At 49.0% G+C, this 13,385-nt stretch overlaps 1 protein-coding gene across 3 annotated transcripts in view; it reads left to right on the top strand.

Moving 5' to 3' along the window:
- Positions 1 to 13,385, top strand: part of AGAP1 (ArfGAP with GTPase domain, ankyrin repeat and PH domain 1) — a 672,497-nt gene that overhangs the window by 455,135 nt on the left and 203,977 nt on the right. For 2 of the 3 annotated variants that reach the window (XM_064286507.1, XM_064286506.1), the window contains one exon: positions 2,942 to 3,100. The exons of the other annotated variant lie outside the window; for it this stretch is intronic. In XM_064286507.1, the coding sequence (XP_064142577.1) occupies positions 2,942 to 3,100 (159 nt within the window). The remainder of the gene's footprint in view (positions 1 to 2,941; positions 3,101 to 13,385) is intronic. 3 annotated transcript variants of the gene reach the window in all.

The raw sequence follows: 13,385 nt of genomic DNA, 5'->3' as shown, positions 1-13,385 counted from the left end.
GTTCAATTTGTAACAGTTTCCAAAGGCAAACACAGGCCCAAGCCTGCCAGTTAGTCTCATTTTTCAGGGGATGCCAGAAACTTGGATTTTTAGACAAAATCTCCCAAATTAATGATAACCTTTAAAAAAAAAAAAAGAGAAACATTGTCAGCTAAACAGAAACACGCCATGGGCCCAACCTGGAGTCCCGCCTAAGGTATGTGGATCTGGTCGAAAGTTTGCTTTATAGCTCTGGGTCCAGACACACACGTTGATTTGGCCAAAATTCGGTCATGTCATTTCTATGTAGTCCTGTAACTGGGAATGGGGTATGGTTGGGGTTAGGGGTAAAAGATGCAAGTGGAGCAGCTACAGGTCAGAGCAGGACGAGAGGGGCCGTGGTGGTCTGCACGGCCATACCCAGAGGGTGGCCCAAGTGATGGCAGATGGAAAGTTCCGGAAGGCGTTTAAGGTGTCCCTTGGTGCCTCCCCACTGGCCCTGCATTGCTGCTGTGAGTCTGTGAGACGGCACACAGGGCTCACCCCCCCTCCGCCCCGCACCTGGCTGCTATGGGGTGGGTGGCACTGGGCATTAGAGCCACCATTCAGGGTGTAATTCTGGACGTCCAATTCTGGGTTGTGTAGGGCGCTCGTCCACGCCCTAAAGTGACACTCTTAGAACATCAGAGCCACAGGGGAGATGAGAACCAGTCTGTAGACCGGGCACCTGGAGGCTTAAACTCAGCAGTGCCCACTGCCCCGCCCAGCCCCTCTGGTAACCGTGGTCTCAGGTGGTGACCAGCTTTAGTTACAGCCTTGGTTTTGTGCTAGTGGTTATTCCCTGGGTTTGCGTTCGAGGTTGCTTTTTTAATTAATCGAAGTTCTATATGAGGTCTATTTAAATGTGAACGTGTACACGAATGACCTGGGGATCTTATTAAAAAGCAGATTCCAGGGTGGGGCCTGGGATTCCCCATTTCTCACATGCTCCCCAGCTGTCTTAGTTACCTAGTGCTTCTCTGACAGACATACCACAGGTGGGTGGCTTTAACAAACAGCAAGTTGTTTTCTCACAGTTCAGGAGGCCAGAAATCCAAATCAGGGCGCTGTCTCTAGGGGAAGGCTATCTCTGCCGGGTTTAGGGGAACATCCTTGTCTCTTCAGCTTCCCTTTCCGGGTTCCCTTGGTGGTCTCCACGGGGTACCTGTCTTTCCCTGTTTGTGCTTGTTTGCTTCTGTGCCTCATCTGGGCTTTCTTATCTCAAAGTTGATTGGTTTTAGACACACCTTGCATGCTATGGCCTCATTAACATAACAAAGAAAACCCTATTCCCAAATGTATATCCACAGGTATAGGGGTTAGGATTTACAACACGTGTTTTGGGTGGTGGGGACAGGATTCAGTCCACTGCACCAGCGATACTGCTGCTCTTGGTCTGAGGACTACACTTTGAGTATGGAAGTTCCGGCTGTTCTAATGCCTTTCTTAAATTTTACTTTTAGCTTTTTTCTGGAATCCGGTAGACTTTTCTATGAGTGGTTTGCGTTTTGATATTTAAAGTGAATGCCCCGGTTCAGACAACAGCACAAAATGGGCGCCGTATTTTTAGGTAGAAAGGGATTCTTAAAGGCAAAATTCCTCATCTTCTTGCTTCATGTATTTGTAACATACCGTCTCAGTAGATGATTTTGTGACTTTCCATGGCCGCGCAGGGTTGTAGTCAGGCCAGTTGTTTGTAGTAAAGCCACTGTACCTGCGAATCCCTGGAGTGCTTTTGAAAAGGCCTGTTCTCTGGAGTTCCACCCCCAGCCTTTCTGAATCCAAAGCTATAGTTTTTGGAGCCTCTAATTTTAGAACTTTTGGGGTAATTTTAGAAACATGGAAACCCTGGTGGCGTAGTGGTTAAGTGGTACAGCTGCTAACCAAAGGGTTGGCAGTTTGAATCTGCCAGGCGCTCCTTGGAAACTCTTTGGGGCAGTTCTACTCTGTTCTCTAGGGTCGCTATGAGTCAGAATCGACTCGACGGCTGGGTTTTTTAATTTTAGAAAGCTCCGTGGTAATTCGGGTAATTGGTCAGACTTAAGACCTATTAATGTGGTCTGTGTATTTAAGATCTTGTATTGTGGGACCCTTCTATCACAACAATTTAGAACTTATGTAACTGGTTCTAAACTAAAGCAATTGGAAGAAGATTTTTTTTTTTTAATGTCATTGAAGAGCCATAAAGCATTCTAACAAACAGATTCACTAGCAGCCAGGTGTGATTGGCTGAATGTTCAAGAAGGGCACTTAATTGTGTTTTTGAATCTACAATTAGTGTGACCAGGTAGTAACTCATTTTGACGTTAAGCAACTGAATCAAGTCATTAAGTATACAGTGGAACCATTTTTCATGAGAGTCTGTATGCAGTACGATGGCGCTAAGGTTATTTTTCCTCCACTTAGTCTTTTCAACGTTAAGAGTAAACTTGTGTGGTTGAAGAGTCGACATTTCCTCCGATGTCTGCGTCTTGGGATTTTGATTTGTGTTGATCATAAAGTACAGCTTCACCAGTAGCGTCCTCCTCCAGCACCAAACAGGTGGCTCCCAGTCGGTGGCCATGTCACCATTGAGATGTTCTGTTAGGTGGCAGAGGGTCTCTTGCCCTCACCCCTGCTGGACTAAGAGACTATGGTTGTGTGGTGTGTTTTTGCTTAGGGTCGCTTTGTGTGTGGCCATAAGAAGCACCAGGTTTCCTGCAAAATGTTTCTGTAAGCAACCTAAGACCTGCTTCACATTTTCTCCCTTCGAACATTCTTTGTATGACACGTCCGTCCATCGTCCACGTAGGAGGGACGGTGGCTGCCCTCGGCGGGAACGTAGACACCACACCGCGTGCAAGCCTCCAGGCCCCGTAGGTAGCGTGCGCTGGCGTCTTGTCTGCAGTCCGCGGTGGTGTTCACCTGACTTGTTTATTCCTAGGGCATGTCACTAGTGCGTCTGGGCCTCAGATGGCAAGCGGCGTCAGCCTGGTCTCCTTCAACAGCCGGCCGGATGGTATGCACCAGCGTTCCTACTCTGTCTCCAGTGCTGACCAGTGGAGTGAGGCTACAGTCATTGCAAACTCGGCCATCAGCAGTGGTAAGAGAGGGCGCAGGCCACGGAGCTGTGGCCACCAGGGTCTTCGGTGAACACACGCTCTTGTCCGAGCGCAGAGCCGTGGGGTGGCCGCGTCAGCACTGGCGTCCTGCCTCCTGGCTGTGCAGCGTCATGTCACTGGTGGGCTGTCCCACCCACATCCTCTTTCTGGTCCCTCGGAGAAACCCTCTGATGCAGGAAGGCAGCACTTCCATACCCATTGGACAGATCGGAAGCAAGGCTGTGGAGGGGCAAGTGGCTTGCCTGGGGTCACAAGACAAGGAGGTGACAGCTGAGAACTCGTGTCAGAGTTGGCACCCCAATATCACACTTCCTGCGTCCTGCTGCCTCACATTCCACCATTAGCGTACGTACCAAACCTGTTGCCGTTTAGTCGACTTTGACTCACGGCGACCCCATGTGTGTCAGGGTAGAACTGTGCTCCATAGGGTGTCCGGTGGCCGTGAACTGTGCTCCATAGGGTGCCCGGTGGCCGTGAACTGTGCTCCATAGGGTGCCCGGTGGCCGTGAACTGCTCCATAGGGTGCCCGGTGGCCGTGAACTGTGCTCCATAGGGTGCCCGGTGGCCGTGAACTGTGCTCCATAGGGTGCCCGGTGGCCGTGAACTGTGCTCCATAGGGTGCCCGGTGGCCGTGAACTGTGCTCCATAGGGTGCCCGGTGGCCGGGAACTGTGCTCCATAGGGTGCCCGGTGGCCGGGAACTGCTCCATAGGGTGCCCGGTGGCCGTGAACTGTGCTCCATAGGGTGCCCGGTGGCCGTGAACTGTGCTCCATAGGGTGCCCGGTGGCCGGGAACTGTGCTCCATAGGGTGCCCGGTGGCCGGGAACTGTGCTCCATAGGGTGCCTGGTGGCCGGGAACTGTGCTCCATAGGGTGTCCAATGGCCGTGACCTTTCAGAAACAGGCCACCAGACCTTTCTTCCGAGGCACCTTTGAGTGGTTTCAAACTTCCCACCTTTCAGTTAGCTGAGTGTTTCACCCTTTGCACCACCAAGAGCCTCTTAATGTCATTGGGATATTTCTCTTTTTTCATCAGAGTAAATAACTCATTCTCCTTGTCAGCGTTCCATGACCCCTTGTGTAGCCTCTACCTTTTGGAGCGATCTCTCTGTGATCTTTTGCTACTAGACTTGCATCATCCTTACTTTTTTTTGCTTTATGACAAGTGTGGCCAGCTTCTTGGGAGAGAAACGTGCACACTGAAAAGCACCCTGGCATGTGTGGAGCCAGGCAGTGTGCATCTTGGAGGGAGCCGTGCTCACTGAGACAGGTGTCGCCTGTGGCGCTCTGCCTGCAGCCTGTTCACCAGTATTTAAGGGAATTCCCACGGTTGTGTACAATCCATCAGACAGGGTCTAAGAGTCATTTTAGCATAATTTGTTCTAATTAAAAGGCTGGAGCGTCGGGCCTTCCCGGTAGACCTCACAGCTGCTGCAAGAGGACGCTGGCTGTGGGTAAACAGCACCCCTACTTCCCGTGACTCTACGAGCGTCAGGCAGACACTGCTGCCACACACAGGCCTCAGAGGAAGACCTCCCAAGCCCGTGAGAGGGCGGAGTCGAAGCAGTAGGGTCAGCTCTTGAGTCTAGAGGAGTCAAGACGCGGAGCAGACGAATGTAAAGTCGCCCGGGACCCCGTTCCTGGCACACCGCATCCCCAGTGCCAGTGTTCCTTACTCATTTAAGAAAAGACAATTTGGTCGGTAGCGCATGTGTGCCATCTGCCTCTGGGAGGTCCCTCCAGGCTCTCTGCCTTTGATCTGAAATCATGACGACAACTTGAGAATCCCGATGAAGGGGGTTTTAAAGTCATTATAAATTAACCAAAAGCCAAAAACCAAGCCTGTTGCCGTTGAGTCAATTCCAGCGCATGTTACGGAGTAGAAATGAGCACCATAGAGTTTTCTTGGCTGTAATCCATAGGGAAGCAGTTCGCCAGGTCTTTCATTTGTGAAGCCACTGGATGGGTTTAAACTGCCAACCTTTAGGTTAGCAGACAGTTGCAACCCGCTTGTACCACCCGGGCTCCTTGAATTAACCACATGCTGTTCTTTCCCTGGTAATGCAGTGTGCGTGCCTCCCTCACCAGGGCGCGTTCAGCACAGCCTGGGCTGAGGGGAGCTATCGTCGTTGGACAAATGCTGCAGGCCCAGCACCACCACCTGCTGGTCACAGCCTTGAGCAGTAGCCTCTGTTACCTGTTAAATGGGCGTGTCATTCCCTCCCTGGCGTGGCTGTGAGGTACATGGCACAGCACCTGGGGTGTGGCTTCCCTTATTGAACATCTACGATTAGTGTCCCCATCGTGTTGTTTAGGAGGCACAAGCCATTCACGTACTTATTTATTATCAAATGCTTTAAAGTATGCGGATTTTTCTGTTAGTACAAGTCTTATTATTCAAGTAGGTTTAGTTCTGCCACCGCATTTCTGTGTAAGGTGCTAACAAGCAGCCATGTTTGACGGCGGAAGGAAGCTCAGGTGTCCCGCTCCCCATGCTGGGCCGTCCCAGTGTCTGTGGGTGCATGTGACAGTGACGAGGCCCTGCCGTGTTGAAGAGTTCCATTCTAAAGATTTCCTACTTTGACCGAGAATTGTCACCAGTGGGGTGTGGTTAGAGTGGCAATTTTTAGGCTCTGTTCCTTAAGTGCTGTAGGAATTATATTGGGAGGGAGGACTACAAGAGCAAGTTCCCTAAAGAGACCGTCACCCCAAATCTTTGTCTCCCCCATCAGAATGGTTTTATAGAAAAGGCACGTTGCTCTGTCTACGATCCATTCGGTACCAACTTCCCTTTCACGCAGTTCTCTCTTTGATAAAGATTCGCTAGATGACTTTCCCCCTCCTTCACAGCTCTCTGCGTGTGGTGGTGCAGTGAAACCTGCGAGAGCCGGAACTCGATGGGACTGCCTTGTTTTCTGCGTCTCACCAGTTGTCCGCTTTTGACAGGGTGCAGTCTTACCGCTTTTCTCTCGCTCTCTATCAGTGGAAGACATTTGCGTTTTCTTTTTCTGACAGGTTTCTGCTTCACACAGGTTCTGGCTTTCTCAGATTTTAGTGTAGGTGTATATAGTAGGCATCACCACACCACCAAATCATGAGGCTCTATTATTGAAAGTCACATTTCGCCAAAGTGACGCACAGGGCCTGTAAGAGACTGAAGGTCCCTGGGTGGCCCAAATGGTTCGTGCTGGGCTACTAACCCGAAGGTTGGCAGTTCAAACCCTTCTAGCGATGCTGCAGAAGAAGGGCCTGGTGATCTGCTTCTATAAAGATTACAGCCAAGAAAACTCTGTGGAACTTTATTTTTGTATATTATACCTTTATAAACTTGGCTTTAAAAGTAGAATAAAGGCAAAAAGAAACTATAAAAAAACAGTGAATCCAGAGAGACAAATAAGGAGACTGAGAAAAGATGAGGCTTAAGCCAGAGCCATGATGGCTGAGTTAGAGACACAGGGTTTAAGAACCAGGGTCTTTGGAATCAGTCTTGAACCTGAATATTGACTTTGCTGTATACTAGTTATGTGATTTCAGGCAGGTTACTTAACCTCGGTAGGCCTGTTTGCTCATCTGCAAACTTGGGATGATAGTAATGATAATGCCCGCCTATGTGCCAACTCTGCAAAGACATTCGACTGTGTGGATCATAGTAAATTATGGATAACCTTGCTAAGAATGGGAATTCTAGAACATTTCATCGTATTCTTGCAGAACCTGCACATAGACGAAGGGGCAGTCATTCAAACAGAGTAAGGGGACACTGCATGGCTTGCAATCAGGAAGGGTGTGCATAAGGATTATATCCTTTCACCATACTTATTCGATCTGTATGCTGAGCAAATAATCGGAGAAGCTGGACTATATGAAGAAGAACAGGGCATCAGGATTGGAGGAAGACTCGTTAACAGCCTGCGTTGTACAGATGACACAACCTTGCTTGCTGAAAGTGAAGAGAACTTGAAGCACTTACTGATGAAGATCAAAGACCACAGCCTTCAGTATGGATTGCACCTCAACATAAAGAAAACAAAAATCCTCACAACTGGGCCAATGAGCAACATCATGATAAATGCAGAAAAGATTGAAGTTGTCAAGGATTTCATTTTACTTGGATCCACAATCAATGCCCATGGAAGCAGCAGCCAAGAGATCAAATGATGTAATGCTTTGGGCAGATCTGCTGCAAAAGACCTCTTTGAAGTGTTAAAAAGCAGAAAAGTCACTTTGAGGACTAAGGTACACCTGACCCGCACCATGATATTTTCATTCGCCTCATACGCATTCTAAAGCTGAACAATAAGCATTCTAAAGCTGAACAATGAATAAGGAAGACCAAAGAAGAATTGGCACCTTTAATTACAGTGTTGGTGAAGAATACTGACTGTACCATGGACTGCCAGAAGAGCAGAGAAATCTGTCTTGGAAGAAGTACAGACAGAATGCTCCTTGGGAGCAAGGATAATGAGACTTTGTCTCACATACTTTGGACATGTTGTCAGGACGAATCAGTCCCTGGAGAAGGACGTCGTGCTTGGCGAAGTGCAGGGTTAGTGAAGAAGAGGAAGACCCTCAGCAAGGTGGATTGACACAGTGGCTGCAACAATGAGCTCAAGCATAACAAGGATGGCGCGGGACCGGGCAGTGTTTTGTTCTCTTGTGCACGGGGTCGCTATGACTCGGAGCCAACTCAGCGGCACTTAACAACAACAATGTCTTTGTGCCCACTACGGTGTCTAGAGAAGAGAGAATTATCATCGGTGTAGGTGTTTATGAGGTAAAAAAGGAACACTGGTGGTGCAGTGGTTAAGCGCTTGGCTGCCAACCAAAAGGTCGATGGTTCAAATTCACCTGTTGCTCCATGGAAGAAAAGACCTGGTGATCTGTTCCTCTAAAGATTACAGCCTGGAAACCCTATGGGGCAGTTCTACTCTGTCCTGTAGGGTCGCTATGAGTCGGAATCGACTCGAAGGCAGTGGGTTTGCTTTTTGGCTTTTAAGAGGTAACGGTGGTACGATATGGTGATTAGTTGGTTCCTGGGAGTACTAGAGTGGAGAGAGGAGAGGCTGATTCCCAGGTTCGGGCTGCGTGTTGCGTGCCAGTGTCCCACGTACAGATTTGGAGGGAAGACACTGAGCTCAGGCTTAAACCTGCTGAGATTAGAGAGCCGCTCAGACAGAAGTCTTGGTGAGCCTTCCGTTGAGAGCCGCTCAAAATGAAAAGCCATAACCTGTGTTGATCCCACTTGTAAAGCAAAGAAATTATTAAAAAAAAAAAAAAAAATCACAACATTTACAAAAACCCTATGAAGCACTTCCACTCTGTAACGTGGGATCGCCATGAATCGGAATCGACTTGACAGCAACAGGTTTGGTTTGTAAGAGTCTGAGGTCTCCTACGTTGGGATGCTGCTTTTAAGTTTTTAGAGCCAGTTCACTTCCCTTAGCGCACTTGGGTACCAGTTACTCATTCATGTGGCGTATTTCTTAAAGACTAGCTATGCCCCCTGACCTCAGGAGGCTTAACTCTGAACACCTGTACCTATAGATTCCAAATCATAGTGACCCTATAAGACAGGGCAGAACTACCCCATAGCGTTTCCAAGACTGTAATCTTTACGGGAGCAGATGGCCAGGCCATTTCTCCCGAGAAGCAGCTGGTGGGTTCAAACTGCCGACCTTTCAGTTAGCAGCCAAGTGCTTAACCACTGCACCACCACAGAAGACAAGCACACGTCCAGCCCTGAGTGTTAGGCTGCTGAGGGATACCCACGGAGAGCTGTGGAGAAAGCCCAGTGCTGAAATCGTGGAGGGCATTACTCCAGGAAAACTTCCCGGAGAGAATCAGACTGGAGCAGTGACTTGAAGAACCAGATGGGGGTTTTTTGTATGTGACAGTGGGAGGAAGCTGTTATAAGCATTGGGGCAACTTGGGCAAAGACTCCGAGAATAAGAAACAAAAAATGGAACAGCCAAGGAGCTGCAGTGAAATGGAAGATGCTACTTGGGGTGCAGCAAAACGAGGAGCAAAGAGTACTGCGAGGTCAGGACTGCAAAAGTAATTGGCGTCTTTTGACACCAAAAATACCCGTTGCCATTCCATCGATTCATTGAGTCACAGTGACCCTGTAGGACAGAGCAGAACTGCCCCATAGGGTGTCCAAGGAGTGGCTGGTGGATTCAAACTGCTGACCTTTTGGTTAGCAGCTGAGCTCTTAACCACTGTGCCACCAGGGCTTCTTAAGACTTACAGGTGATGTTTTAAATAGCAGATAGGACACAGAAAAGCAGAACATTACATGAAAATAAACTTCCTGTGGTTTGAATGGGATCTTCACTTATGTCTGTCTTTTCTAGGGAAAAGGAAGTCATAATAGTAGTTGGTGGAATTTATTGAGGGCTTTTATAGAGTCGCTATGAGTCGGAATCGACTCGACAGCACTGGGTTTGTTTGTTTGTTTTGGTTTTTGTGTGTATCATCTTGTTTGATCCCCACGCAGTGGACACCGTTGTCAGTGCCATTTTGCAGATGAATAGGCTGTGGTAATAAAAAAAAAAAAAAAAAACCAAACCCGTTGCCATTGAGTCAATTCCGACTCCTAGCGACCCTACAGGACAGAGTAGAACTGTTCTCAGGGTTTCCAGGGACAGTCTGGTGGGTTCAAACTGCTGACCTTTTAGTTAGCAGCAGTAGGTCATAACCACTGCAAGTCTTCAGGGCTCCAGGCTGTGGTAAAAAAAAAAAGTGGTAAGGAAGGGTTAAATACAGCTTGTCCTGGGTCACCTAGTGGGAAGAGCCAGGATTCAAACCCTGGTGGCCAAAGTATGCTTCCTCTGCATCACCTGGGGAATCCCTTAGAAATGTAAATTCTCAGGCCCCACCCTAAAAAAAAAAGACCCCCTGAAAACAAAGCTCCGGGGCAGGGCCCAGCAGCCTGGGCTGTAACCAGCCCTTCTCCTGATTGCCTGGCATGCTGAAGTTTGAGAACCACCGCTCCAGACTTCCCTCTCAAAGCGTGCTCTGCAGATCAAGCAGCCTCTGAGGTCTCCTGGGTGCTGGCTAGAAATGCAGAACCCCAGGTCCCGCTGGATGGGCGCTGCAAGCAAGAGCCCCAGGTGGTCCTCAGGAATGTCTGGGAAGCCTGCCCTGGGCTAAAGCATCTCACCATCGGCCTTTGGGGGGCGGGGGGTGACGTCCTGGCTCCCCTCTGGTTAGCACAGTCCCTGCCCCGCACTCCAGGTGATTCATGGAGTGGCTAGACTCCCCCTGCCCCCCATTGACTTAATGAGATCAAGGCACACAGCCTGACAGCGACCTCGGAAGACCTGCTAGGAATTCCCCAGGATACTTGCAAAATAATCACAAAAGAAACAAACACAATTAAGAGCTTTCTCTGTGTGTTTTTTTCCATCAGCTCACGTATTTTTTAAGTCGCAGTTGATAACAAACTTTTCCTCCTCCTCCTCCTCCTTTCTTATTTTAATGATTTTTGCTCCCACCCCCCCCCCACCTCCCCCACCCCAGTCTCTGGTTTGGATATCAGGATCATAAAAGGCTCACCCTGTGCCAGCAGCAGGATGGAAAGAAGCTTCTAGAATCCCAATGCCCTGTGCTGATGAAGACACACGCTTCCCATTGTCACACGCTTTTATTGTAAAAGTAGTATCAGCACCAACAACACTGGGATCCTGTGTTTCTCTGCTCCCTTAAAAAAAAAAAAAATTTACCCATACTAAATTAAGACTTTGGCCTCAGAGAACTGCTCAGAGTCTCCCCTTCTGGGCATGCAGGTCCCCCCTCCCGCCCCCAAGCCTCCTGTCTTTTTAGCAGCTGCAGGGAGCTCCTGATTAGATAAACAGCTTTCTGGGGGCCACAACTGCAAAACCAGGGGCTGCTGGTTAAGTGCAGGCGGGAGGGCAAGAGAAATCCATTCTGTGAGGTGGGGTGCTCCACTGCTTTATACCTGTGACTGTTGCAAGGTTCTACGTCTAAGTACCTGAGGTTTAAAATTAAATGTCTAATATAATTTGGCATTGCTAACATGAGACCCACATCTGCCCGTAGAAAAAATCCCGACAGCTTGGCTCAGCGTTTCAAATTGCTGTCTGCTGCCTGGCAAGCAACTTGGAGGATTGAATCCCTCTTCCGCTAAGCACCCCATGCTGCTCGATGTAATTTTTTAAACACAGATACATATTCATCTTAAAGCTTCTGCCTTGAAAAAGGCTGTTCCCGTAGTACATGAAAAATTAATTTTTTTACATTTTTTTCTTCCTCTCCTAAGTGTTTGACAGAAGTAATTTTAGCAGCAAGAGAGAATAAAAACTGGTGGCTGTAAATTCCTGTCCTGGAACCTCTTGTGTAGATTCTTTATGGACCCAGAATTGATCTACATGTCAGACCCTGTTGTAGTTTAAACTGTTTATCACCGGAATGGCAGGAGGGGGCTGTGAGCCTCAGCGTATCATCCCGGGTAAAAGAAATCGGGCTTTGCCGTCCACGGAGGGGCAGCTTAGCTTTATTGATAGAGTCAGAGCAATTATCTCTGCAACAACTGTTGGCCGCGGGTTTTCTTGAATCTTATTGGAAGCCTGCAATCATTTTTTTTTTTTTTTTAATTAATCATTTTCTTTGTAGGTGATTTTCTCTGGAAGTGCTAGCCAACAGTGAGCATTGCCGTGGGAGCTCTCGGGAGTCATTTGTAGCATACTCGGTTGTCATAGCTCTCTGCGAGGCAAGATGCGTTTGGAGGTGCATCACATCGGTGCTGAAGGCCAGACCCAATGCTGTGGACCCTGGGTGTGCATCTGGGTGCATCCCTGAGTGGCTGGGGCAGCCCGGGAGGCCCCTCCGCACGGTCCTCTGGGAATACCAGTCTAGGGCTGGTAGCCTCAGGCATTGCCGTGCCCTGTTTTCTAGTTCTGTCACCTGAGCGCCCCCTTCCCTGCCGCCTCCTTGGCCATCAGGTTGTTCTGATGGCCCCACTCCAACCCAGTTTATCTTCTGCCACCCTGACCGGCCGTCACCGTCAATATGGCACCGCTGCAAATTACTCCGTAGCGCAGCTCTTCAACCTCTCATCAGCCTGCTCATTTCAGAATGTCCTCCATCAGGCCACGGTACAGCCTTGTCAGCATCCGGTATCGATGCCTATCCATCTTTCCTCTTTCTGCCGGGAAGGTGTGCCTGCATCCCACTGTGTGTGTGGGTCCTGCTTCCTTCTAACCGCTTCATCGTGTGTCTGCCTACCAGAATCTATGACTGTTAGACACAACGGATTCTGATTCTGATGCCTTTGAGTTTTTTGCTAACTGTTAACTATTTCTTCCCATGGAGAAAATCTTTTTTGTATTGCTGTTCTAACGATTGGGGTTAGAAACACCAGTCGCGGCTTTGGTGGTTGTCTGTCCTGCACTTCTCTTGCTTCTCCCTTCCCATAGAGCTGTCCCAAGGAGGGTTGGTAGCCCTGCATTTGCGACCACCAAGTTTCCAGCACACTTGCCTTCACTGTGGGCTCCAGGAACGTTTACTCTCAGTTCATTGTAATTTTTGTACTTTCAGCACTTTTTTCCTCACTTTAGACATTATACTTGCAATTTTACCAAATGACCACGAGGTGGTGGTAGTGTGACACTACTGCACTCTGACCAAACCAAAGCCAAACCCATTGCCTTGGAGTCCATTCCCACTCGTAACGACTCTATAGGACAGAGCAGAACCACCCTGTAGGGTCTCCAAGGCTGTGAATCTCCACAGAAGCAGAATGCCACACCTTTCTCCCGCAGAGCCACCGTGGTTTTAAACCACCAACCTTCTGATTAGCAGCAGACTGCTTTAACCGCTGCAGCACCAGGGCTCCTTACCCTCTGACCCGGAGGCTGGATTTATGGGAGGATTTTAATGAGGGGGGGGAGGGAGAACCTACGTTTGTGGACTGACTGCCTCATTGTTAGCTGTCTCCGTGTGCCCAGAGATTCCCCTCTAATACTCCCTCAGAGTCCTTCTCCTCATTGGATAGCTGAGGTCCAAAAAGCTTGAGCAACTTGGCTAAGAACACACTCTTAATTTGTTGTCATCGGTGTGTTCCATTGAGTTGATCCCGACTCCTGGCGACCCTATAGGGCAGAGTGGAGCAGCCCCGTAGGGTTTTCTAGACTGTAATCATCATGGAAGCAAATCACCAGGTCTTTCTCCTGCAGAAGTACTGGGGGGGTTAAACCAGCAACCCTTCAGATCGCAGCCGAGCACTTAACCATTGCAACAGCCGGGC

Source organism: Loxodonta africana, chromosome 6 (assembly GCF_030014295.1).
Source record: "Loxodonta africana isolate mLoxAfr1 chromosome 6, mLoxAfr1.hap2, whole genome shotgun sequence".
Taxonomy (NCBI): domain Eukaryota; kingdom Metazoa; phylum Chordata; class Mammalia; order Proboscidea; family Elephantidae; genus Loxodonta; species Loxodonta africana.
This window is presented reverse-complemented; position numbering and strand designations above follow the sequence as displayed.